At 42.5% G+C, this 27,776-nt stretch overlaps 2 protein-coding genes across 14 annotated transcripts in view; both read left to right on the top strand.

Moving 5' to 3' along the window:
• Positions 1–13,983, top strand: part of tjp1a (tight junction protein 1a) — a 102,277-nt gene extending 88,294 nt beyond the window's left edge. For 5 of the 12 annotated variants that reach the window (XM_005931411.3, XM_005931409.2, XM_042221019.1 and 2 more), the window contains 13 exons: positions 27–237; positions 847–947; positions 1,030–1,380; positions 2,349–2,597; positions 3,795–4,613; positions 4,740–4,822; positions 4,948–5,127; positions 5,235–5,341; positions 5,462–5,721; positions 6,052–6,200; positions 6,286–6,506; positions 8,053–8,196; positions 12,247–13,983. In XM_005931411.3, the coding sequence (XP_005931473.1) occupies positions 27–237; positions 847–947; positions 1,030–1,380; positions 2,349–2,597; positions 3,795–4,613; positions 4,740–4,822; positions 4,948–5,127; positions 5,235–5,341; positions 5,462–5,721; positions 6,052–6,200; positions 6,286–6,506; positions 8,053–8,196; positions 12,247–12,341 (2,970 nt within the window). In that variant the 3' untranslated portion in view covers positions 12,342–13,983. The remainder of the gene's footprint in view (positions 1–26; positions 238–846; positions 948–1,029; positions 1,381–2,348; positions 2,598–3,794; positions 4,614–4,739; positions 4,823–4,947; positions 5,128–5,234; positions 5,342–5,461; positions 5,722–6,051; positions 6,201–6,285; positions 6,507–8,052; positions 8,197–12,246) is intronic. The other 7 variants (XM_005931410.2, XM_042221018.1, XM_005931416.2 and 4 more) reach the window with 5 other exon arrangements.
• Positions 13,984–14,335: 352 nt separating this feature from the next.
• The window catches only part of fam189a1 (family with sequence similarity 189 member A1), a 127,542-nt gene continuing 114,101 nt past the window's right edge, over positions 14,336–27,776 (top strand). The window contains exon 1 of one of the 2 annotated variants that reach the window (XM_014336502.2): positions 14,336–17,067. In XM_014336502.2, coding sequence (XP_014191988.1) covers positions 16,819–17,067 — 249 coding nt within the window. In that variant the 5' untranslated portion in view covers positions 14,336–16,818. The remainder of the gene's footprint in view (positions 17,068–27,776) is intronic. The other variant, XM_005931408.3, reaches the window with a different exon arrangement.

Here is a 27,776-nt window from a genome sequence, read left to right as displayed (position 1 = left end):
TTTTTATTTTTTGTCTGTACCTGAAGGACAAGCATGCGGTGCTGGATATAACCCCGAATGCAGTGGACCGACTGAACTACGCTCAGTGGTATCCAATTGTGGTGTTTCTCAACCCGGACACCAAGCAGGGCATCAAGAACATGAGGACACGGCTCTGCCCCGAGTCCAGGAAGAGCGCAAGAAAGCTTTATGATCGAGCCCTCAAGTTAAGAAAGAACAACCACCACCTCTTCACCAGTGAGTCCAGTGGAAGGAATAAAAGGGTTCATCCACGGGGCGGGAGGGGTGGAGGGTTTAAGTGGGAGATTTCACAGGGAGCAAAGACGAATTTCACACAGTTGACAAGTGAGAGCTGCAGTGCCGGCTGCTGTCGCAACAGCGCACTTGTTGTGCCTGACCCTGTTCTGTTAAAGTCCTCACAAGTGTGCCCCCAGGCCTCTTTCTCAGCGTGCAGTCTCCCTGTCAAAGGATGTGCTCTAACCATGTTTGAGGAGCATCTGCTGAAGATAAACCGAGCGGGCCGAGAGAGCGTTGCCATCAGCTTCCATTCAGGCTTAAGCACACATTCTTCTCATAAATCATCTTTCTTAACATTATCGTGCAACTGTGCCTCTTTTTAAAATCAGGATGTTTATCTGGTTATTGATCTGTAACAGCATACATACTGGGTCACCAGTGGAGAAAATGACTGTCGTTTAGTTTGTAGTCCAGAGTCATATTGCTCCAGCGTGCAAAACTTAATTTCTAGGAATAAGTGATACAAATGGGGTTTTTTTTTTTTTTTTTTTAAATAATTGTGTGAGTGGATAGAGTTTCATTTTTGCCCCTCCCTCTTTCTGCCTTCAGCAACCATTAACTTGAACAACATGAACGATGGTTGGTTTGGAGCACTGAAAGAAATAATCCAGCAGCAGCAGAACCAGCTGGTGTGGGTTTCAGAGGGCAAGGTAAGACATGCGCACACGTACACGATATTGATGAGATTTCTCTTATCTCAGTCCCCTTCTCATTGTATTTTTTATTTCACAGGCTGATGGAATTGGCGACGATGACCTGGATATCCATGACGACCGCCTTTCCTACCTGTCGGCGCCAGGCAGTGAGTATTCCATGTACAGCACCGACAGCCGCCACACCTCCGATTATGAGGACACAGACACAGAGGGAGGAGCCTACACCGACCAGGAGCTGGATGAAACGCTGAACGATGACGTGGGTCCACCCACGGAGCCTGCCATCACGCGGTCCTCCGAGCCTGTCCGTGAGGACCCGCCTGTCATCCAAGAGCCCCCTGGCTATGTCAGCTACCCGCACACAGTGCAGCCGGACCCCCTGAACCGCATCGACCCGGCCGGTTTCAAGGCACCAGCGCCGCAGCAGGTAGCGTTTCTGAGACCTGTACGTCTCCCCTGTTGTCTGGAGGACGCGGTGTGCGTTAGAAGGGTTTTCTGGAGGCGCTATTGAAGTCACTTTTTTGTATTTGCAGTTAATCTATTAACTGTTATAAAACAATATCAACGGGAAAGTGAAAACTTTTGTGGTCAGGTATTTATCATAATACATATATATATATATAATATATATGCAACTATAAAGAAATATATATCTTTATTTATTATAGTATTTATTTACCTATTTGCCTCTATGTGTGTGTTTGACTGATATTTGTGGGCGTGTGTTTATTTTTTTGTTTTTTTTAATTTTGAAGAGAAGACTTCATACCTTTACTATTACTCTTGCACTCTGTATTACCACAAGCTGTCTTATTAGTGTGACTATTACTAATGTCACTGAGTGAGGGAAAAAAAGAGCCAAAAAACCCCACTTCTGTCTGTCTAAGTGTCTGTATCAGTATTCACCTATGTGCACTTCCTGCCTTTGTTCTACCTATGATTGGGACTGTGACAATATGACACCAGAAAGTATTATGTGCATGTTGGAAATGCCAGTGTTAATCCAGTGTACCTGTGAAATGTATTTATCACTACTCTATTGGTAGTTGTGATATTACAGTCTAAGCATTTGTCGTCTCATGATGTGTTAATGAACATGAAAAGGGAGAAAACGACTTACTGTATTGTAACCATAGAATTAAACTCGAGTTAGTATCACCTAACCTTGAAAACTTGTCCTGCTGCTAATTCCTAACCCTCACTTGCTATTGGTTGATCTGTAGCTATTGTTAAATACGGCGGCGAGTGATAGGCTGTTTGTATCAATGTAAACTGTAGGGGTAAACAAAGAGCAGACCACTGTAGGGGGGGGGGGGAGCTGAGAAGGTAGAAACACTTGTACTTCACCACAGTGTGTCAGCGCATGTTATTAAACATTTTTGAACCACTTCACAGAAAGCAGAGGCCGCTGCTGTCCCTAGCATCTCCCAGCAGCCTGAGCCCAAGGCTGAGACAATGCCCCCTGCTGTCGACGTTACTGTAAAAACTGTAGGGGCTCTGAGCTCTGAGTCTCCTGCACCTCCCTACAGCCAGTCAAGCCCCATCCCAGAGGCTGGCTCACTTAGAAGGCCCACACCTGAGGTAGCACCTCAGAGCATCTCGCCAGAACCTCTACAGTCTGGACTGGGCAGTTCAGAACCAAAGGTATCCATCTGATCGTCACTGGATGCTCCGTGACCCGGCCCGGCTCGGCTCGGCTCAGCTCGGTCTGACCTGGCTGAACTTCTGTGCTGCTGCTACTGCTGCCTGTCCTCCTATCTTCCTCTTGCTGCCACGCTTCCCTCTCTTTTCTTCTGCCCTGCATGTCTGCTGACCACAGTGCTGCCCAGAAGAGACAGATGTGTGTGTGTGTGTGTGTGGTGTTGGGGTGCAAATGTGTGTGTGCAGATGCTGGTAAACAACAGTGGGCTTGAAGGGTGATGGCTGCGCTGATAGGCCTACGTGTAGAAGAGCAGTGGATATCCTGCAGCTCTGACTGTTGCTTATATTCTTTGCATGGCTACATTGCGTTTGCCTCTGTTAACCAATAGCAGCAGATCTCTTTGGGCTGTGTTTATCAGTGCAGACTGAATGGATTGTTTCTTTGTAAAAGTAGCCATTCATTTTCCTGAAATTTTATTTTCCTCCTGTCCCGCATGTATCTATGAGGACAAAACATTTGGCCATGATAACCTTTAACAGAAACGGTGTTTAGCTGTTGATGGAGAATTAATGGTTACTTCTTAAATGTCAGGGTTTTTAAATGTGCTTCTGTAAAAGGAGTTTGTGCTTCGGTCCTTAAATACTGTTTGTTGTTTTGCGACTGCACCAAGACAGTGGGTGACATTTTTTTCGTTCCCGTTTGTTTACTACAGATCGGCACGTCATGCCTGAAGCAACCAGAAATAATTTTTCTAATTAGTGAAAGGAGTTTTAATTAAGCGTTATACGCGCTTAATTTTGTAATTTTATGTTCATTTTTTTAGTGAAGGTGAGAAAAATGAACCCCATTGTTTTGTTGCGTATTTCAAAAACTTTATTCTTTCTTTATTTAAACTCTGTTTATGTTTCTGTGGTACATTGCGTTTTTTTTTTAATTATCTTTTAAGCTGGAGTATTTGGCTGTGCTGCAATTTCTGTTAAATCTAATATATTATCTGACTAGTAACTCCTCCCTCTCAGTTTCTCTATTTCAGGTCTTTCCCTTCTCGTTTCGTCTTCTGCAATTCATTTTGCAGATTTGTTTTTTCTTTAGTCTGCGTGTGTCCAGTTTTCCATTTCACATAATTCACATCTTTGCAGTATATGTTGGAACCTGTGACGTTGTTAACCTCCTTTTTTTGTTGTGTATTTCTTCGGTAGATGTTTCAGAAGGATCCGTACAGCACAGACAACATAGGCAGAGGTGGTCACGGCATGAAGCCTGTGACGTACAACCCTCAGCAGGGTTATCACCCTGACGAGCAGCCGTACAGAGATTACGACCACCCACCCAGTCGGTATGACATCAGCAGCAGTGGTGTCGGCGCTGGCTACCAGGAACCAAAGTACCGTAACTATGAGAGCTATGACAACAGCGTGCCTCACTATGACCAGCAACCGTGGAACCCCTACAACCAGCCGTTCTCTACTGCCAACACCCAGGCCTACGATCCCCGTCCTCCTTACGGCGAGGGCCCCAACTCTCATTACACCCCTCCACTGCGCTACGACGAGCCGCCACCTCAGCAGGGATTTGACGGACGACCTCGCTACAGCAAACCGACAGTTTCAGCACCTGTCCGTTACGATGATCTTCCGCCTCCCCCTCAGCCGTCTGAATTGCACTATGACCCAAATTCTCACCTGAGCACATACCCCTCAGCTGCCCGCTCACCAGAACCCGCTGCCCAGCGGCCGGCCTATAACCAGGGACCAGCATCGCAGCAGAAAGGCTACAAACCTCAGCAGTACGATCCTGCTCCAGTGAACTCCGAATCTAGCCCCACCCTTCATAAAGTCGAGACTCCCTCACCTTCACCTGCTGATGTTCCAAAAGCTGCACCTGCAAGAGATGAGCAGCAGGAGGAAGATCCAGCCATGCGGCCTCAGTCAGTACTGACGAGGGTCAAAATGTTTGAGAACAAACGCTCTGTGTCCGTGGACCGAGCCAGAGATGCCGGGGATTCATTTGGGAATAAGGTAAACTGGCATGATATGAATTTCCAATTCTTCAAGTTACTTTCAACTTTTAGGAAATTAGCAGCTTAGAAGAAGAAAACATTTGTTTTATCCCTCTGATAAATTTCATTGCTTTTCCTGCTTCAGGCTGCAGATTTGCCCTTGAAAGCTGGTGGAGTAATCCCTAAAGCAAATTCTCTGAGCAACCTGGATCAAGAGAAGACCTTTAGGTAAGCCTATAGTTGCTGTTCAAAATGTCTGTTTCATTTTGGCTCTGTATTGTAAACTCCTTTTCATCTGCTTTGCTCTAACTTCTGCCATGTGTTTTACCTTCTGGACTGTGTTGTTACACCAGCAGAGGGCCAGAGCCTCAGAAGCCTCAGTCCAAGGGATCCGATGACATCGTGCGCTCCAACCATTATGACCCTGATGAGGATGAGGACTACTACAGGAAACAGTTGTCTTACTTTGACAGACTGCAGGTTGGCTCCAATAAACCCCAACCACAAGCACAGTCCAGCCACAGCTTCCCCAGGTGATTCTCACTTTCCCTATTATTTCCATATTTTTGTCTTTTTCTTTTCTTTTCCTTAATGTTTTTTATATTTCTATCTAACTTATGCTTTTCATTTTGTGATGTAGGATGGACTCAGTGGAGAAACCAAGTCCACTGGAGAAAAAATATGAACCAGTTCCCCAAGTGACACCAGCTGTGCCACCGGCCATACTGCCCAAGCCCTCACCTGATGGTAAAATTGACAGTAGTCAGGATTTTTATCTCATATAAGATCGCGATCAAAGGGGAAATACGCTTGTGTTCTGTACTGTAGAGCTTTTTTTTTTGGCTGATGTGCGTTGCTCTTCTACAGCCAAGCCTCCTGCTCGAGAGGACACGGTCCAGACCAACTTTCTTCCTCACAAGAGTTTCCCTGAGAAGTCTCCAGTCAATGGCACCAGTGAACAGCCTCCAAAGACGGTCACTAGCACTGGGGGTTTGCCCACATCCACCTACAACCGCTTTGCGCCCAAGCCCTACACCACCTCTGCCAAGCCTTTTTCGCGCAAGTTCGACAGTCCTAAATTCAACCACAACCTCCTGCCCAATGACAAGCCTGAGAGTGCTCCCAAGGTAAACCGATTTTGGCCCGAGGTCTCACAGAGTCAAATATATGATGGTGCAGGGGAGGTTGCAAGCTTTAAAATCAATGTGTGTTTGAATCAAAGTCAAATAACCGGATGGCGCTCTTAATGTAACCTCGGCTGTCAGCCTTCGTGTCACATTAAAATCATGAACAGGGTAATACAGTTTTTTAAAACGTAAAAAAAAGTTTCCAGTGGGGTTTATTTTTCAAATTTAATGACCAACAGGTTTTTCTGAAATGTTGGTGGCATATGCTAAAATTTCTAAAATGTTTAAATGAATAAAGTGTCCCATTTAAACCTCTTGCATCTGTAACAGAGCTCGAGCCCGGTAAAGCCTCAGGTACCCCCACAGCCCCATAACACAGACCAAGACAGTGGCCTGGACACTTTCACACGCACAACGGACCCCCGATCCAAATACCAGCAGAACAACGTAAACGCCATGCCCAAGGCCATCCCTGTGAGGTAGGAAGCTATGTCTGAGTAAATTTAAAGGTAAAGGTTTATTATTAAATATAACAGTGTGACACTAAAGCCGTTTGTCTCCCAGCCCCAGTGCCCTAGAGGATGATGAAGATGAAGACGAAGGTCACACTGTGGTGGCAACAGCTCGTGGTATCTTCAACTCTAACGGTGGCGTTCTGAGCTCCATCGAGACAGGTGTCAGCATCATTATCCCGCAGGGTGCCATCCCCGACGGCGTGGAGCAAGAGATTTACTTCAAGGTCTGTCGAGACAACAGCATTCTGCCGCCACTCGACAAGGAGAAAGGTAAGATGTTAAAAAAAATGGAGGAAGAAAGAAAACAAAATGTATTTTTGTTTTTGTTTTGGAGGCTTTTTGTTCTTCTGCTGTCCACATGCACCGCCATATATCCATCTTACTGATCAACGCCCTAACAAAAGAAATGATTCTGAGTATCCTCTGAAAGAACAGTCTGTTCTGTCTCTCCTTGATGAGGCTGTTATGAGTCCAGTCCAGTTTTTTTTTGTTTTTTTTATTGAATTGAATGGTAGGGTAGTTTCTTTATTGCCCTCCCCATTGACGAAAAAAATGAAGAGGTGTATGTCACTGCTTTTTGAGTTTAAGAAGATCCCATTCCACCATGTAATGAAGCTTTAGATCAGTCCTTGTAACACAGTAATCCACTGTAACCACACAAATCAATAGATACCTTAGTTTTATGAAATTGCCTCAAGGTCTTCACTCCATTATTTATATGATTCTGGACAGAAATGGATGTAAGCTCTGCAGGTTGACTGGATGGTAGAGGCAGACTTTATATTCTTAGATCAGTGTGACCAGTGATTATGTGGAAATATGTGACAGCGTAGACTGGTTCACGTTTTAGTGATGCACATTCAGAGAATCTGAAACTGCAGCTGCTTTTAGGTTCACAGTGAGACTTCACTCAGCAGGCAGCTGTTTTTAGTGAACCATCTCTAAAAACCCATTGCACGCTACCTGCTCAGCCTGAAACTGCTGGCAGACGGTGACTTAGTGGTGAACATGGAGAAGAATTCAGCAGCCAAGCAGACAGATAATTCCCTCAGGAGCTGGTAGAGAATAATCAGAGCCAAATATTGTAATCAGTTTTGTTTTAAGAGGCAGTGATGCTGGTGCTGTTTCAGTAGCAAATGAAGAAGTTGGAGTAAAATATGTTATTAGAACTAGTATAACATAAAAGCCACAATTTTCTGCCGATGCTACGTGTGAAAAAGGAAGACTGCTGAAAATGTCTACAGCTGGTTCTCCTGCTGTCACAAAGATTTTTATCCCTTTGTTGCAGCCATTATCATCCACGTTGTTAGAGTCTCACCAATTTATTGGCAGGTCGATATTATTGGTGACTATTTTGTCGATCTGTCAGTATTGGCATTTAGTTAAAGTAAAGAAGAGACGGGGGAAACCCCCTTCAACCATGTTATGAGTGCTGATTGTGCACAGTTTGTCCACCAGATGGCACTCTGCAGCTTTCCTGTTTGAATCGCCACAAACGCAGCATTCAGCTGATTGGCCAGGATCATTAAAAGATTCTGATCCCTTATTTGATGCTATTGCTTGGGTGTTGCATTGATTGAATGGCTGTTGGGTGGATGAAATACGTAAATGAGCATTTATTAGTTCAGTTTCATCTCAAAACAAAATGATGATTCAATAAATTGTTTTATTCTATAGATTGTCATGAAACCCAATCCAAATAATCTCATATGCCTAGAAGCAAAAAGCCAACAAAAGCTTTAGGCTAAAAGGACATTTTATACCTGTGTGGGTTTGTGACAGAATGTTTAACCCCGCTGTGTGTTTGTATTTGCAGGAGAGACTCTGCTCAGCCCTCTGGTGATGTGTGGACCTCACGGCCTAAAGTTCCTGAAGCCTGTGGAGCTACGCTTACCTCACTGTGCGTCAATGACCCCTGATGGTTGGTCTTTTGCTCTAAAATCCTCCGACTCCTCGTCGGGTATGCTGTGCTCTCTCTGTTCTTCTGGGGTCGTTTGGGCTGGCTGTGTGACAAACTGAGGGTTTTGGGGTCACTGTTTTTAATCAGCTTTTACCCCTAGTTTTGATTCTTCTCTTTATCAAACATCCAATTCTCAAAGAGAATCAGCCAGATGATGTATGACACGATGTTTGAGAATCAATGTAGGGGGGAAAATCCACCTTATTTCATAATTCTGGCTTCAAGTCGATTCATTTCCTGTATTTTTACTGACTAACCCACAGTCTCTTACACTGTACCACTGGTTTATTCATTTCACATGCTGAAACTTCAGCATTTCCCTCTTGCTTCCTCTCAATCATCTTAACAAGCTCCTCTCATTTTTTCTTTTCCATTTAACATGCATGCACTGGATTCTTGGCTGCACTATAATTGAACTTCATCAGGTGTAATTACTCTGTAATGCATGCTTCTGTGCTCAGATTCATATTTTTCACATAGCCGCCCAATCCCGACCTGAAGAACAAACAGCTTTCACAGATCTTCTGGAAACTGGGACGCTGTCATAAACGATAACTTATGTCATTATCCTGCATAAAAATTAAAAAAACACAGAGACATGTTGCTATGATGTCAGGCTGTAGCTTTCTAAATTTAGCTCTCATTTTTCAAAGTGTTCCTATTTGAAGGCAGCTTTCAGGTGGTGAGAAATTGAATTTTCATGCTAAGAACTCTTCCAGACTTACTGGAAGAGTTCGGTACTCTTATCAGTTTATAGCTAGTGTCACTCTGCTACATAGCTCCAATACATTTGGCTACAATCACAAGTTAAACATACGCAGACTGCAGAATTAGAGGGCCTGCAGTGTGACACAGGACTTAGTTTAGTTCAAATGTGTCGCTGCAGGTCCTTTTCTTTTCATATTTGAGTTATATAAAGCAGGATATACACTACAGTGTCAAAGTACAAGTAAAACCACAAAGGAGATTATTTCTGAATACTAAATTGTATATTTGTACTGTACTGTAGACAAAACAAACCTCTTCAAACTGGTTTTCATTTAATCTATAAAGTAACTGAGCAAAGTAACCAAGAAAGACCCAGAGTTCAAACCCAGATTAAACATCTGTATACAAAGAAAAATGAGAGCTGAACACATACGAGGGAAGCAGCTAAATTAGCCTTTTTTTCAGACTGTTCTTCCCATATCCCATCTTCAAAAACAGTGGTCATTTTGGCAGTGGTCAGGATTAGCTGTTAATTAGCCTCATTTTAAGGATGAGACATGGAAGGCTGAATGAGATGTCAGCTCACTCTGTTGTCCTGCTGAATTGTGGGCGGATTATCGGGCTGCGTCGTAATCCTCTTATTGTAAAGCAAGGCCACTCTCCGGCCTCCTCCTGTACCCTTCTGTGGTTTTCTTCGCACTTTGCTTTGTGCTTCTCTCCTTTTTTCTTTTTCATTTTTTTCACCCGTTTGCAAGTCTCTGCTTCTTGTTGCGCCCTTTATCTCTGCTCTGTTTAAATACTTACATTACAGCCAGTGTGATGCAGTTTTGCTCTGTAGAAGAATTTGTTTGTTGTTTCTAATAAAAAGCAGAAGTTTGGCATCGTAGTATATTTGAAGGGTTGATCCCATCAGTGACCAGAGAGTGAGATGAAGCTACGGTGCTGTACTTAGATAAGCGACTGTTTTGTTTGTAGTTCTTGCTCATTACAAACAAAACGGGACCTCCTTTCACACATTTTAGGATACACCTGTAATGTATTTGTTAATATATGTTTATTAAGGATACAGTGAGGGTGAAATGAGTGATTAACAGAAACTTAATCGACTGTTTTGACAGGGTTTTTTTTGTCATCTGTAAGTAAAATGTCAGATTTCTGCTCTCAGGTGTCACTTTCGGTTGATATTTTCTATTCTATGCAATTTAAAGCAGATTTTTTTTTAACTGCTTTATCATACATACGCCGCCACAAAATAGTTTCTGACAACTGGGTATGAGATTTGTGACTTCCACATTGGAAGAAAGTTGGCGGCTATTCTTGTAAGGTCACATACTGGCATCAAAGGAAGGAGGCGAAAGCCCGGAACTCATAACTCAAATGCAGTTTTTTATTTGAAGTTTTAAAGGTCGGCATTTTGGCTCTCTGCCTTCCGTAGGATAAAATTTAATGTATTGCAATTATCATGAACATCAAGAATTACTTGCAGACAGACTTTATTAGTGTCTAAGCTACAGGCGCTCTGTGAAGCGCGTGTGAAAGAACATGGCGATGACTGAAGGACAGAATTGAAAGCTTGTTTTGTGCTTATGTCGAGCACCATAAGCAGTCAGCTCGAGTGCAGAGCCGACAAGCGGCCAATGAGTTCATCGAAATGAACGTTTTTGTGTTCTGTTTGGACTAAAAAGGAAAGATAAATGTTGGTGAGGCGCGTTAACAGCTCTCAGAAAAAAGGCAAACAGGTGTCGACTCTGCACATATAAGCTCTACACCTGCGCCTCAGTCGGTGCTGTTAATCAGAGCACTTTACACACAGCCGCTTGAACTATAGCTCGCACGTCTGTGACAGTGAGCGGCCATGTAAGTGCTGGTCTGACCACTGGGAATTAGTTGCATCGTGCTATACCTTCAGAGCCACAGCCTGCCCACAGTAAACAAACTTTCAATTAAGGCTTTCATCTGAGTTATAAGTGGTGCTTTTAATTTACCTGAGCAGAAGACGTGGTTATCTTCGCTTTAATCTCTTCCCTGGCGCCGAGTCTTTAGATTAAGCCCTCCCCTTCTTCTATACAAAATATGTGTTTTTACTCATTTCTGCTTCTTTTGGATGTAAGAACATCCCTATGGAGATTAATGTGCAGTTTGACACTAGAAAGCTGTTTTCACATCATCCTGGAAAGCTTCACGATGCTCACCTGACATCTCATTTCTACTGTGTGACATGACAGCTAAACGTGGCACAAAAAGCACGGAAATTTGTGTTTAATCGATTGTTTCTTTGTTGTAACGATGCTTCTTGGCATTGAATTTTATACCGTTGGAAAGCCTGTTTATTTTCTCTTGATTAGTGCCACATTTGAAAGAAAAATGTGGGTTGAGCAGCAGAGTTGAGTGTCTGCGTTGCCAGATCTTCTCTGCCAATGCCAAACAGCTTATTCTGTGACCAACACAACCACAACTTGGTGACCAGCATGAGGAGGAGGAGCCAAGCTATCGTGGCTATTTAAGGTTCTTCCACATGCTGCCGAGGTCCCTGTTTGTTAACTGACAACATGTCTTGTTTCTTCAGAATACAGTAAACGACAACACTAAACCACTCAACTCTGCTGCTCAACCAACAAAAGCATTTTCCTTATAAACGAGTCAACATTTAAGGGGAAATAAAACAGCTTTCCAATGGTGTAAGAGTTTAACGCCAAGAAGCATCGTTACAACAAAGAAATTATCGACCAAACAAATGTTCCTACTTTTTTGGGCTAAGTTTAGTTCAGCCAGCAGCAAGTCCACGTATGCACCAGGGGATGGAGAGAGATGTCCACCAGTTAGTATTTTCATGTCAGACACAGACTGTCTGACACAGATCTAAAGTGGAGCGTTTCTCTTTTAAGAAGAAGCTTTTAAAGTATGGCTGTATCAGTGAAGAGGCTGCACACACACTGTGACATGCACTGTGGTCAGTCCTGTATTGATGGACCTCTGCTGAGCTCGCTCTGCCTCCTTTGATTGATTCCTCTTGGCACAGATACGCATGTTTATAATTGCAATTACACTCAGACCTCACAGTGACCAAGGTTTAATTTGCAGTCAACAAGAGGCTGGGGACATTCAATAAAAACACCAAAGAGGTTTTACTAGTCTCTCGCGCTCCTCCGCCTCTGATACGGGCTTTAAACATTCACATAACGTGGCTCACAAACCATGAATATCATTAACTCGTGCAGGCAGGGCTCTTTTAAAATGAAAGCCCGAGTTCACGACTGTTAAAGAGAGGTTTGGGTGTGAATTTTTACATTTAAAAAAAAAAAAAAAGCAGCTAATATCAACCCCCCATCTGTCTGTCCTCAGGTGATCCAAAAAGCTGGCAGAACAAGTCTCTCACCGGAGACCCCAACTACCTGGTGGGAGCCAACTGTGTCTCTGTGCTCATTGACCACTTTTAAAGAAGAGGCAGCAGGTGTGATGTTACCGAATGTGGAAGAATGGCGGATGAAATGAAGACGATGGGCACGCACGCAAACACACACGTATACCACTACACACACACTGACAGACGCACTCCAAGCAAACAAACACACGGAATAATAGAGCATGAAGAAGACCCAGACAGTGCTGGACGAAGGAGAGACACCAATGATCGCTACGAGCTGTTCTTTAAACTCAATTTCAAAGTTTTGATGTAAAATGATGCATGCCCCACGTCACTGACGATTGACACTCATATATAAAGCAATGTTTAATGTAATTTTTCTTTTTTTTTCTTCTTTTTTTTTTACAAAAGTATAGATGGATGTATGGCTTTTGAGGCAGCATACATGCTTGAAAAATCTGTGTCAGTGTATTTATGCTATATATGCCTACAGTATATATATATATTTACTTCAAATTGGACTCAAATTCGATTGCCAGTCGACATCTTGTTGTTTTTCAGTGCAGGGGACTGAATTATTTGTTTGTTTTTTTCCCCCTTCCACATTGAAGGAATCTTACTGAAGGTTTGATACAGTTGGTTTAAGGAGGTGGCAAGACATGAACCCAAGAAGCAGCAGCACATTTTTAGAGGCGTTCTTCCTACACTTCTCACTCTGTTCTTCCTTTTCTTACCTTTTGTAACTTCCTCTCTTACTGAGCACCACCTCTCTCCTTCCAGCCTGAGGGAGATCTATGCATGTTCTTTACTCAGGTCCAGTAGCCTCCTCGGTTCCTTCCTCACATCTACTTAATATCTTTCCTTTCTCTGTGCACTCTTTGCACTCACACAAATAAGCAGTGATGCCTTATCTGCAGATTATTCACTTTTCATTAAGAAAAAAAAACTAAGTTATGATAAATTATGGTATAATGTCATTTGTTTTGCCATTTTTTTGTGAACCCTCTGTATAAATAAACTTGGGTTTAGCACACGCAGAAACGGTTGATAAAAGATAACAAAGGTATGCTCTTCTTTTATCTGCTATGCATTGCTTAAAAACAAAAAACCATCTGAGAAGAAGTGGCTGTAAATAAAGCTAGCATATTGCCTTGTTTCTCTTTTGTTGTAAATGAACTTTTTGTATGTCTTTCTTTTTTGTATAAAACTTAGAGAAAACATGTTTTAAAAAAGCAGAAGGAAGTGAAAGTGGTTATCTTTGTATTATGGGCATACCTTCAAGCCTTTGAATTGTAACCTAACAATAATACATCACACCTTTTCTACCGATATGTTGCCACCGCTATTTTACGGTCTCAAAAAGGTCGTCTTTTTTAAAATTTTATTTCTATTTTTATTACTTTGTCCACGTAGGGTTAAGGAAAGTCTTTGTGGCTCAGATGCATTTAAAACATCTTCATTTGGAAGGGTGTGCTCTCAAAGTGTCCCTCTCACTGATTTCTGATACTGGATGCTATATTGTGTGCCCTTAAATGTATTTTTGTACTAATAGACAATATATTACGTATGGCACACCAGTACTGTTTTACTTTTAGATATAACACGGCTTTATTGGATATTAGCTCTTCACTTGTGGCTGACTTTTTTTTTTCTCCTCTGCAACACAATTTTAAGTATACCACTGTATTAATAAATAAAATCATTTTTAAATTAAAGAGTGGATAAGGATTTAGTTATTTTTTTTAACCTACAGGGTTTTGTATTTCCGCCGCTGCTTTCTGAGTGGAAATGGGCTCCCTCCGAAAGGTGCCTGGCCTCTCCCTTAGAGATGGGGGAAGGAGTTCAGCCATCCAGGAGGGGCTCAGAGTAGAGCCGCTGCTCCTCCACATCGAAAGGAGCCAGTTGAGGTGGTTCGGGCATCTGATAAGGACACCTCCTGGGTGAGGGGTTCTGGGCATGTCCCACCGGGAGGAGGCCCCGGGGCAGACCCAGGACATGCTGCAGAGATTATATCTCTAGACTGGCCTGGGAATGCCTTGGTCCTCCCCCAGACAAGCTGGAGGAGGTTGCTTGGGAGAGCTGGGCTTCTCTGCTTAGGTCTGCTGCCCCCAGATAAGCGGAAGAAGATGGATGGATGGGTATTGTATTTATATATAATATGCAGTATAGTGCAAAAGGTTTTAAGAAACCGCCCATTTCTATATTCTTTTCAGATAATTGGTCATAACAATGACCTCGAACACACTGCTAATGCAGTAAAAGCATACCTGGATATAAAACCACAAGGTCCATAAGACCCACTGCAACAAGTTTTATGGAAAATTGAATCCAAATTGGAAATTTGTGGTTAGAATTATGGTCAACATATACAGAGGAGTTCAGGAGAGAAGTGCAACACTCAATGTCTACATTGGATTTGTCAGAGGTCAGATTTTGGCCCACCATGCAATTCCATCGGAAAAGTGTCTGATTGATGACAACGATACCAAACACTCTGCCAGTGCAGTAAAAGACAGAAAAACGACACCATGACACTGTCAGTCATGGATTGGCCTCCCCAGAGCGGGACCTCAGCATTATTGAAGCAGTGTAAGATCATTTTAACAGGAAACAGAACAAAACACAGCAAACATCCAAAGAAGAGCTTTGAGTGTCCTTCATGAAGCCTGGCGAACTATTCCTGAAGACTACTTAAAGAAATTAAAAGAAAGCTGCCTGACAGAGTTCAGACTGTGTTGAGGACATCTTTCAAATAACCAGTTTAATAAACTGTATTTTTGTTTGAACTATCCACATGAATGCTTGGCTATATTTTATTTCAGCAGCTGATACATAAAATATGATTTCATCGTTTTTATCATGGACTTACAGTCATGAATGGATTATAAAATATATTTACACTATTTAAATATTTCAGGGTTAATAAAAAATAAATGTAGCACTTAGTAATCAGAAAGCAGTAAGCAGCATCTATGACACTAAAAAGGAAAAAAACAGATTAGAGTATATTGTGATTTAAATAAAAAACAAAAATCACCGCTGCTCACCGCTTGGTGGCGCTGGTGAGCTGTGAATGGGTCTTTTCCGCAGGACGGAGCTAATCTTTCAGCTGTGGAAGTAACGTTTATTATTATTATTTTTCCATGTATCGACGCGACTTTAATGGTTTTTGCTTGAAATATTTTTCATAAAATGCGTGAAGAAAACCACGCAGCACCTGTAAAACCGGTTTAATACAACATCTGCAGAGCTGAAGGAGCCTTGCAGGATGCAGGTTGCTATCAATCCCTATGAACCGTGAGGTCCCAGCACAAGTTGAGAAATCTTGTTTGGATATGTTAGTGATCACAATTAATATGTATTCGTATCGGACTTTGTTTTGCATGGCAAACTCAGACCTGTGACATATTTTACTGATGATAATTGGAAGGTCTAACTCCTCGGAGCTCCCCTGTAGTGAAGCTTTACTTGCGTGATGAAGGACAGGACAAAGTCAATGTTAGATGCCCCGATGGAGCTGCTGGAGCTAAGGTTAATCCGCACTCACTTTAAGCCATGAAATCCAGACACACGTGGACTTAAAATGTCAGTTTCTTTCATTTATTTTAATGAACCAATTACACATCAGGAGGAGTAACAAATTACGGGCAGATTTTCTTTATTATTACTAATATTTTTAGTCTTTATTGTTTCCTGATAGCGCAGGAGTCCTCCTCCCCTCCTTCACCATCAAGAGTAAAACACACTCCGTGTAGCCCGCCGCCATGTACACGCACAGAGTGGCACATCTCCAATACGCAGTGTGCATCTCCTGTCCTGGCTGTTAGATTTGCTGTCGTCTGTGAAAAGCACGGCTGGTGCCTCTCACACCGAAGAAGAGAAAAGCCGCTCGCTCAGACCTGAGAGGGGGGTGTTCAAACACTTAAAGACCCAGAAAAAAAAGAAACCCATCAACGTGGGCTCAAACGTTTAGGCGTTTTAGTGCGTTTAGGAGGAGTGTGGGTTCATTGTGTGTGTGTGTGTGTGTGTGTTTTTGTCCACGCGCGTCTTTATCCAGGCTTCAGCCCTCGCTTTTGAGTTGTTGGAGAGCCTGCAGAGGCGAGCATGACAGCCTGACAATGGTGCAAGGCTGGCTGACAGCACGATGAAGCGTTTGGGGCTTTTTTCCTCTCTTTGCGTCTTGACTTTTCAGGAATGGGCTCTTGTTGGAGCAGTCAGCGAGGAACTCCGGAGGTTTATTGTCCGTGTTTCGACTTGAAGACGTCCAGAACATCTGTGCGTATTTTGGTAAACATCCGGTGGCTCGTCCAGCCCGCTCTTTGCTCACCTTTCTCCTCCCATCAGCCGCAGAGCATCTCTAATTGGAGGGACTCCGAGCATCTTAAGTGATGGAGAAAATCTTCCACATCGGACTCTGACTTCGACTCACGCCGTTTGCCAGATCACTGCGGGCCAAATACGCGAGGCTTCTGTTTCTGATCGGATGTTGTTACCTTTATTTGCTACACCTGCATTTCTGTAACCCGGTTCGGTCGCATCGTTTCGTCACAATGCCGGTGAACGCGCTGCCCCGCGGCGGCAGCAGTGGCTTAGGCGGCCCGGGGTCTCTGAGCCCGGCGTCGCTGTCCCGCAGTCTGTCCCGGCTGAGGGAGTACCGTACCCGGACGAGGATCATGCTGGCTCTGGGAGTCTCTCAAATGGTCCTCGGGAGTCTCATCCTGGCTGTGAGCTTCGCGGCTCTGGCTCTCACCACATCACCCAGAGTCCGGCACTCCTGTCCGTTCTGGGCAGGCTTCTCAGTGAGTAAAACACTCGCACAATACACGCATTAGGAATCAGTCTGGATCTGAATTATCTTCAGGTGTTGCAGTCTAATTGGAGACAAACATCATCGGCTTCATTTTATTTTCCAAAGCATGTGGAGGAAATTGGCTATTTGGGGAACACTAAGTTGATTTTTTTTGTAACATAAGGATTTTAGAGGGCTCTAGCTGGTTTGTCTCAAGGAGAGAGCTAAATCACTTGGCCATGACAGAAAGAAATTAGCTTCTAAATGAATTTTTGGAGGACAGAGCCAATCTTATGCAATTAGCTTTGAGGATACAGAGCCTCTGTGGTAACCAGTGATACCACACACACACACATAGAAAGATGAGGATATTTTAAAGCCTTCAGCACAGTAAGATACAGTAAGATACTTTGGGATAATCTGTTTTTTTCTTTCTGTGTGAAATTTTCATGCTGTTTTCTGTAAATATTCATGAACACACACTTCCTTGTTTTGTTTTTTTATCCTACCAGAGACCTCGAGCAGGGCTTGCTCCATTAATTATAGAGGCGGTGGGACACAGTACAAGGGTGAGGGGAGGTGTGCAGCATGAGGGCCATCTGCCTGTGTGTGTGTGTGTGTTTGAGAAATAGCATGCGTCAGAGCCTGTGTGTGGGAGTGTATGGGGAATAGTAAGCAACCGCAGGGATCAGAGTTCAAAGGTCAGCGCACTTTCTTGATCAGTGCCTTGGGCAACTTTTCTGCAGAACGTGTTACAGGTCTACCAGCCTGTTGTGGTGCACGTTGAAAATCTGAAACCTGCATTTTTTGTGCCTAGATTCAGCTGTGCATAAGTTTTCCAGCCCACGTGCCTCAAGTTTGCAGAAAAAAAACCAGTCCTTAAAATTTAATATAATGAGATAAATCATGAAAATGAGTCTAAGCAAAAGCAGATGAGAAACAAGTATTTCCGTCTTCAGGAAAACCACAAAACCTGCCTAGTAACCGATGGCTCCAAACTCGAGCATGTTCTCAAGAGTGCTTCACTGTTTGTCTTTTACACGAAAGTAGGTTTGCAATTAACATCAGTGAAAGCTGTAACATAATCTCAGGGGGAAATGAAATAAGCGAATCACACAGAAGAAAGATTTTGCCTCTCTAATCCTAAGATATCCTTGTAAAATGTCCCAGTTAGCTACCTTGTGGCTTGAAATCAATCCTCTGTCAGGTCATTTCAGAGGAAGGATGGTGTGTAACATTTGGAGAAAATGCTTTGGTTGAGAAAGGTGCTGGAAACAAATAGCTCACCAGCAGAAAGAGACCATCGGACACTGTGGCGCCAAAACCCGAGATAATGCGGTTGAGTTGAGCTGCCTATCTGGAGACAAATGATGGCAGTGATTTGCCCACAGGCAATGAGACGCTGAAAGTCACTCTTTGAAATATCGAGAGCTATAAAATGCTCCGAATGACTAAAACATTTCCACAAGGCTTTTTTCTTTTCTTCTTTTTGGTCATGATAAATGTTGCAAAAAAGAAAGCAGTTTTTCAGCACACTGATGCCTCGCATCAAATTGGTCTTAAAGGAACATGTTGCAGCTATTTCAGCTTCAAAATCATTTTGATGTTTCAGTGATGTGTAATTTGTCACCTGATGCCTTTAACACCTGTTCCTGTGCTCTGTATCTTGGGTCAAGTGGGTATGATCTCCCAGAAGCGTGTAACACGTTAAGCCACAATGCCACACACTATGAACTATTAGTCCTCAGCTGGCTATAAGTTTTCATTGTTTCTTTGTTCTCTCTTGCTGGTTTGTCATAAATGAGACTCTCTGTTGTGTACATGTGCAGAGCAGCCTGTGTGCGGCTTTTTGCTAGAAGTACTTTTGATAAACTAAAGCTTTCTCTCATTTGTTTTTATGATAGCTTTTACATCAGATGTTTGGTTAAATTACATTTTACACCAGTCATTTCTGTGCAATATCCTATATTTCTCTACCTTGTGAGTCAACGTGGTTTCTTGGCTTCTGATGGAGCCTTCGCCACTTCCAGAGTGAAAACAGGTGCAGCAAAGCATCACTTTGTGCATAATAGGACTTGAAATGTCAAATTATAATATCAGCAAGAAAAATGAGCGAGTTCAATTTAAAGAAACTACATTTGCATTTTGCAAGGAGATGATGAATCTGCAGCGTCTTGATCGGGTAGAACAAGAAGCTTTTTGCAGCTCTGTTCTGTCAATTGACTCAATAATAAGATGAGTGTATTTGTACACAAAAGCCCACCATGTATAGTTTTAAAGACTTTGTAGAGCGAATCTGATTTTTGATACAGAACGTGTCTGTCTCCATCACTCGATGTGAGTGAATGTTGTTTTTGAGCAGCTAGCAGTTCTCATGGTGTGAAGACAAATATGTATCCCGGTCAAAGCGACTACACGAGCCTCGCCTGCTGCTGACACACGTCCTGGACGCCGGGGGTAAAATGATAACGCTGTGCTTCTTAACGGCAAGGTAATTTACTTAATATTGAACCTTGAAGCCACTGAGCTAATGATGAAGGTGGCAACAAATAGTCAGCCTATGTACTTATTTGTGTGTGTGTGTGTGTGCGTGTGTTTGTACTCTGGGCGTGTCTGCGTGCAGTAACTGTGGGACATCATTACAGATCTCTGTGTGATGACTTGTGTTGTGCGATCTCATCACGGTTGCATCGAGAAGTAAAGGCACAATCTTTACTTCCTACACAGGCCAATCACTGCTCTGCTGAGGCCGCTTTCCTCCTGTCCTCCCCCCCCCCCGCGCAACACACAGACACATACACACACACACACTGTTTTCATATCTTGTGAGGACATCTCAATTGACATAATGCTTTCCCTAGCCTGCTTACCCTAACCATCAAAAATGAATGCCTAACACTTAGCCTAAATCTAACCATAACCTAATTGTAACTCTGACACTAAAACCACATTTTGAGTCTCAAAAGTGCCTTCAAACTAATGGAGACAGGCATTTTGTTCCCATAAGTGACTGTTGGTCCCCACAAGTATAATAGCATGCCAATTTTCTGTCCTCACAAAGATGTCTAAAGATGAAGACACACACACAGAAACATTAACACGCTTATCCCACCTCAATGTTTTGCATACCTCCCTCAGACCCTCCTGATTTTCTGCAATCTGGAAAAAATATTCTTTTTGCAGCTTTGATGTTCAGAGTTTACACACGCACGCACGTGCACACACACACACACACACACACACACACCCACACACACACACACCCACACACACACACACACACACACACTTGCCTGGTCTACAAAGATAAATCCTTCGAATATCTTGCACTTTCTCACAGCCAACCACAGCCCAACCAAAAAGAGGACTCTCGGCCGCAGCGTCGAGCACCGCAGGCTCTGCGCGAGGCCAGAAATCCCAGCGCGTTTACCTGTTGGCTGCGACTCACACCACCCTGCCAGGTTTGGTTAATGAATGAGACGACATGGCCGAGCGAGCCAGAGAGTGAGCCGCAGCTGTCAGCAGCTGAGATGCAGAACAAATTCCCGTCCATCTCGCATCTCCTCGAGTTAAACCTGGAACTTATCCAAGCACCCGGACACATAATACACAAACACAAACTGCTTGTCTCTTTTTTTTTTTCAAGAAGAAAGGCAGTTACGTGAATATTGAAATCCATCACGGCGAGTTATTGCAGGCATCGTTTACAAATTCAGACTCTCTCGGTCTGAATATTCCTTCTCCTCATCTCTTGAGCTCTGGAAACGGATTTTACTCCTTTTATTTTCCCCTCCCCCGCTTTCCTGGTTGTGTTAAAGGAGAGGGATGTTGCTTCTGTGTACAGCTAGAGCCTTTTTAAAAGTAACAGTCCAACATACCAGATCTACAGACTGGGCCATAACAAAGGCAGCTTTAGATGGTATTCTTGGTGTTTGTTGTGCGGCAGCTCTTTCTGCTGCATTTTCAGTACCGACCGTCAGCAAATTCTGCGCTAATCTGCTCAAGTGTGTTAATGTGTGGCACTGTTTGTTGAGTGTTCTTGTTGTGTTGCAGGCACTTTCTTTCTTTGTACGTGTGGAAAGAGGGCGAAAGCCCATGTTGAATGAAATATGGCAACACAAAAGTTGTCCTGTCTTTCTTTCTCTTTGGTTCTCTGAGGTGTGTTTGATATCCCCGTGTTGGTGTTGTTCCCAGATTATCAGTATGTTGGTCTAGGTCTAACATTGCAAGTGACCAATCACATTTTTATGATGCCATAGTTTTGGGACGTGGATAAAAACCTGAGGAAACGATCCAACAAAAGGGGGCGATTAGAGTTGGGTTTGGGGATTAGGATGTAATTGTGGTTAGGGTTATGTTTAGCCGTTTCCCTCTTTTTCTTTGGTCATTTTAGCCTTTTTGGCCAGGGTGAACGGAGTATCTGCCATCAAACAAGAAGACAGCCGCATGTAGCTATGATGATGTTTGCTAGTTCACCTTACATGCATTAATGTAATAACGTGGTGAGCCTACTCAACGTAAATTACACACAAACAACATTAAGCTACTCACGCAGAGAAGAACGGCTGCTGCTGCATCATCATCCGTCATCATTTCTGCTACACTGGCAGGGCTAGGGGCCAGGACTCTCCTCTTCGTGTTTTTGGGGATGTTGCTAACTCCGGGTCTGATAACAGGCAACCCACCCGCAGTAGATGTGCTCGGTGTGAGGTCTCGCAGCAAGCTATCAAATACAGCGCATTTCTTGGCTTTAAAAAAAACTCCGCTATGCGTCGCCAGGTGTTTCATCGGATTCGAGGTGTTACCTCCTTTGACAGTATCACAGTATCAGTTTAAAGCACTTGTTGCAGGCTGCTGAGTTTGCATCTTTTGCTGTGAAGTACAGCCAGACTTTTGACCGCTTCGCCTTGGGCATTTTTAATCTGTAGCTCTGCTCTAAAAGAACGTACGTACCTGGACCCGCCTACTGTCCTCGGAAACGTAAAATGATTGTCTAGAAGTGTATCACAGCTCAGGAAAAAAAAGCACCGAAATAAAGCACCGAAATGTGCGCTGCTTTTCGGTCTGGTTACTACCGTTTATGTGATGGCACCGGACACCGGTACCCATCCCTAGTTATGGGGCTGTTGTTAAAGTTATACCTATAGCTTTGGGGTTAGGGTTAGTGTTTGGCGTGTAGTTTGATGGTATTTCTGCATCTCAAAACTATTACATGACAACAATGAGATTTGCCACCTGAAATTTTGAATCTGGACCAGCTTTAGTTGTGGTGGTCCAGGAACAACACCAACACAGGTTTGTGTGTTCTCTAACTTGTATTGCATAGAGGATAGTTCCTTGTCCTGTGAAATATCCCTAAGCTTAATAAAGTATGGTGGCAAACAGTCAAATAAACAGGAGAGTATGTCTGTGAGTTATTTTTTATTCTTTCGGCATTTAGCTCAAAGCATAACTGTGTCTAAGTACACCTACTATACATCTGTAGTATAGCTGTAGGCTCCAATTAGTATTCACTTGAGACTCAAGCAGTGAGTCAGTCCCAGTAGATTCCCATATTAAAATACCCAGTTTTAACTGGTAGGTGGGTGGTAGCATCAAGCGGCATCCTTCAGTGGCTACTTGAAGCTGGCTCTAAAAGTGGGTCAGTTGAAGTTTTGCAGACACATGACCACTAACTATTTGAGGTTAACTTATTCACCATTTTGGATGTGTGACAATCCCAATGACAATGTAGGATCAAATGAATGAGGTCCCAATCACACATGCCTAGAAACTGGTCTGCAACCATCTTACAACCATTATTTGCAAAGGAAAAATAAGTTCATGAGAGGTTTCTGGAAGTTGATAGCATTCGCTGGGAAACTTAAGAGTTACACGCTGGCTTACAGACTGATCAGAAGCTGTGATGTGTGCCACAAACTGGAAATGGATAAGGTTCATTTTCAAGGCAATGTTGTAGACAACTTGTTTCATAAGTCAAAACTTCTGCATTTCCAGTGTGTGTGGCATTTGTTTCAAGTTTTTCTACTGCTGGTGTAGTAGAGAGCAAGTATTTGCAAAAAAATATGAAAAACTACTGACAACCGTGCCAGCAACCAGAGCAGAGGAGGTTTTTGGTCCAGCACCTTCTTTGCAACTGATTCATCCAGAGGCAGCCAGTCATCTACGGAAAACCACTGTCAACTAGCTGGGGAATCTAAATTTTTTCCCTAGCAACCAGTGGTTGCATCGTGTTAAATATGGCAGAAAACTCTGGAGAAATATGTGTGTGGCAACATGTGATAAACCAGTCATCATAGATACCAATGTTCATTAAATGGCAAATGTTTGGAGCGTAGTACACAAAACCACAGATGGTTTCACCCTTTCATAACAGCTATAGTGGGATTGATAGGCTTAGGGCCTGCCATGATTGACAGGTGTGCCGACACAGGGAGCTGTTGCAGATAGCTTGTTTGCCCAGGTTCACTTCGACTAATTGGAGTCAATGAGCTGAACCCTGTCCAGCCTGTTTGTGCTGTCTGGAGCATTTTGAATGGAGTGATCTGACTAATAGTGTGGCTCAGTTTGTGCTACACACCATCCAGGAAGTGAAGTACTTCTGTTACTGAGCACATATGCTACTTAAGCTAGCAAACTTGCTAACCAAGCTCGCTAGCCTTAGCTTATAAATTCAGCCGGCACTTCAATCTCTCATCTGGATGTAGTACTTTGTTCTTCCAAAAAAACAAAAGACGTGGATAATACATAAACTCTACTGTGAAATGCTCAAAAGCTGTGACAGGAGCTTCAGAGCATGGGTTTCATTAGCCAAGGACCTCTTGTAGCTTCTTTGGTCTATATAGCACATCTGTCTGAGCACTTGCATGGCCAAAATGCTTTCACTTCATCGAAAAGAGACATCTTCAATGCAGAGTATGATTCAAATATACTTTAATTTGGAAACAGACAGACTAGTGTATATATAATAGAGTACTTCTATACCTTTACTTGGAAATAATATTATTTGAATGGTTTTTGATCGAGACATATTTAATCATAATCGGCTGTAGCTGTCTATGGTTTGTTTCTTATGAAGGAGACCAGTGGGTTCTAGTAGTAAATGAAGACAAATGTGCAAAAATTGTTTTGATTTCTTCACTTATTTCTTTTCTTTTTCTTTTTTTTACTACACACAAGTGTGAATCAACATCAATTAAGTGGCGTTTTAAGCTTAAGCAGTATCCTGGCAACAGGTTTCATGACACAAACACACATGTGCACAAACACAAACACAGGTCTGTAGTATTGTTGCTGTGGAAATCGTGATGATTTTGACAAAAAGCCTTTCTGTCTGATGCAAACTCATGGCTGTTGTCAGGAATACTGATGACATATTTAATAATGCTTTGCTTTTGGCTCATGTCTCATATCATGAAAGCAGACAGAGAAGAGAAGTATAAATGTTACACTCAGTAAGCCTTTCTCTGCCTTTAAAGTGAATATCAGTACTTTCACCTCAGTGTCAAGTGGGTCTGGTGCGTTTCTAAGGTTTCTTTGTGCGTGTGTTTAGAAAAGGGTTTGCATGAGTCATAGTTTCAGGTCCAATAAAACTCCAAAATATATAAATCGGCACGTGAATAGCTCACACTTACATGAGTGATTGGTCTTTAGAATTTGTGAATGGGCGTGTAACTACAGTCAGGCGTTTTTCAGCAAAGTAACTTACGTCCTATTGGTGCTACGCTTTGCACTTTGCCTTTCATCAGAGTAACTTCCTTCTTGTTTGAATCTGTGTTTTGGGTGCTACTAAATATGAATATAAAATGGAATATTTTTGTTCAGCACTATAAAGAGAAGATTTGTTTTCTGTTATTTAGCTGCTTTTTTGTGCATCAACTGCTTCCCCAATCAAGTTTTGTGTCACGATACACAATGATGCCTGATTCACATTCCCTGGATTCATCAGCGTACAGGGAGATATTAATGCGTCACTTCAAACACATTTACCCACTTTGAAAATAAAAAATAAAATGTACATATTTGAAATACTCATCTCTAGCAGTTTTATTTGCGATGGTTTGAACTCAGATGTTTTTGGAGCGTCTCCAGAAATTGTGTAAATGGAGTAAAAGAGGACTGTGATCCTGCAATTTTCAGTGCCGCAAATGCAATAGTCACAGAAAAAGAGGACACAACCGCAGGGCACCAAACACAAGCAAAATCTCAGACTGCAGTCATAAACAGGCAGTCGGACAGGAGAAGCCAAGGATAGCAGGTAAGCGGCATAAAACGGATGAAAACTCAACACTAGGATGATGATCGGAAACCAGAAAGTAGGAAATAAGAAGAAATTACAGGAAAACATTATTCCTGGGAGTTCAAAGACAGTCTGATAAGAGGAAAGTAAACAACAGGTGGTATACGTAGCAGAATGACTGATTGGATAATTAGCAGCAGCTGGTGTATAAAACTGGAGGGACCCTGAACAAAGACCAGAAGTAAAACTACCTGAAATGTGAGGAGCTGAGCGATTCCAAAGTAAAACTGGAACTAGTAAAACACAACCTCCAAACTTTAAAAAATGAATTACATTCTGGATGAAATTACTCTTAAAAGGATCACAGGTTGTAGAGCAGGTTTACAGATAATTTGCCTAAACCCACTCAAAGTCTTTTTTTTCTCTTTCTCTGATATTTAGGGCTGTGATCAGAAGTTTTCGTAATTTGGGGCTTTTAAGATTTCTTTGTGTAATTTTGAATGATTTTACAGGAGAGGTGGGAATCACCAGACACCCCAGGATACGATATTATTGTGGTTTTTAAAATTTTGTGTTGAGTGCCGAGTATTTGTGCTAATTTATCACCGTTTTCAACTGCAAATTATGTCCTCAAAGTTAAACTGTCAATATCTGTTTTATCTAATAAGATAAAGGTATCTCACTTCAGCAAGCATGCCGGCACTGTTGCTAAAACCTGCGATAAATGTTGTCATAAGACAGAGTCAGTCTGCTATCAGTCTGCAATTTAATGGGGTCAAGTTGGCAATTACGTGCAATCTGTTTCTAATAATACAGCAATTAACTGTGACAAATTGTTGAAAATCACATATCAGTTGCTGTCCGCATAGACAGAAGTCACATTTAACTATTACATTTGTGCTCAGCAGCCTTCCTATTCCATAAAAATCTAACCAGAATACAAACAGCCAGTTGGGTTGAGACCCCTCGAGTTGTGCTTATTGACAAAGACTCATTCAGAGTGATGGCAACATGTTGGAAATCTGTCTGCATGTATAAATTAGACAGAAATGATCCAAAAAATCTCTGAGAGCTGCCATTTAGTCGCCAAAAGTTGCAGCTGGTTGCAGACTTATAAAAATTAGATGCAATCTCTAGGCAACCGATTAAAAAAACAACAACATTTATTTGATTTTAGATAAAAGGAAATTCCTTTGCTAGCTTTGCTCATGTGACTGATCCATTAGCTTGCTCTGATTTAGGAGGTAACACTGTCAAGCTAAATTTGTCCAGTGTTGGATGGTTTTTCAGTTTAGCCCATTTAATGTAAGTTTGCTCGGATAACATTATCTCAAGTGGTGCATGAGATTTTAATAAAATATTGATATCTAGTGTCCTTGTATTGATACAATATTGTAATGTAACATAGTGAAATACTATGCTTGATCACCCCCCCCCCCCATTGTACAGCATACGCTGTACAGTGATTTAAATGACTAAAAAACAAGAACTGAGTCCTTTTATTTTTGTTTTAGATTTCATTTTGGATTCTCTCCAATATGTAGTCAAAAGTATCCATACCGGCTCAAATATATACAGACAATCACACAATCAGTGTATGCATTGTATAATAGTGCGTTGAGTTGACCATAAAGCTCTGTTTTGCTGTTCTCATGCAGCCATTAGTTCCAGCCTGTCGACAGACAACGTGGCTACTCATGCACACGTTTGATTGATTGAATTGTATTTTCAATCGCAATTTCATCTTCCAGCAACTGGGAAATCAAATTCATTAAGATTTTAAAATAAATGTCTCAATGTTTTATTCATTGCTTTTTAAAAAAAAAAAAAGATACTGTGATCTCAGTATTTTTATTTTTTTATATATTATTTGCAGGGTCTGAGTAGCTCCTAGCTCCTCAGCCACTCCACTCATCGTGTCAGCTCAGATTAAATGGAGGCTGTGGTCAGCACACATGCTCTCACTCAGACCAGACCACTCGTGGCTGATCCGCCTCGTCTTAAATCTCATATTGATCAGCTAACAAGATGGGTCCCGATCAATCATCTGATTTGTGCTTACTTTCATTTTCACTCTGGCCGTCGGTGGTTTTCTAACATCTCTGCGGTGATCTCACTCGCGTGTTTAATGCATGCGTGTGGTGTGATGATGTCATGTAGTTTTACAGTCCATCCCGAGGTGTTGCTGAACCGCTGTAATTCACTTTCCTTCCAGACTTTTCCATATTAAGTAAGTAGGCACTCAGCCTCGTGCTACTTATTACTCTGAGGACCCTCCAGTGCCTTCTCCCCCCTACTCCAGTGCTACCAGTGAGCACCATAATGGTGAAGAGAACAGTGTGTCCTTGCCACCATTTCTCACACACACACACACACACACACACACACACACACACACACACACACACACACACACACACACACACACACAGACACACAGACACACTTCAAGTTGTCAGCTTCATCTAATTCCTTTGCGG

The sequence above is a fragment of the Haplochromis burtoni genome, unplaced genomic scaffold, assembly GCF_018398535.1.
Source record: "Haplochromis burtoni strain Fernald_Lab_line unplaced genomic scaffold, NCSU_Asbu1 Contig_59, whole genome shotgun sequence".
Lineage (NCBI taxonomy): Eukaryota > Metazoa > Chordata > Actinopteri > Cichliformes > Cichlidae > Haplochromis > Haplochromis burtoni.
Note: the sequence above shows the minus strand (reverse complement) of the source record. Positions and strands in the feature narration are given on the sequence as shown.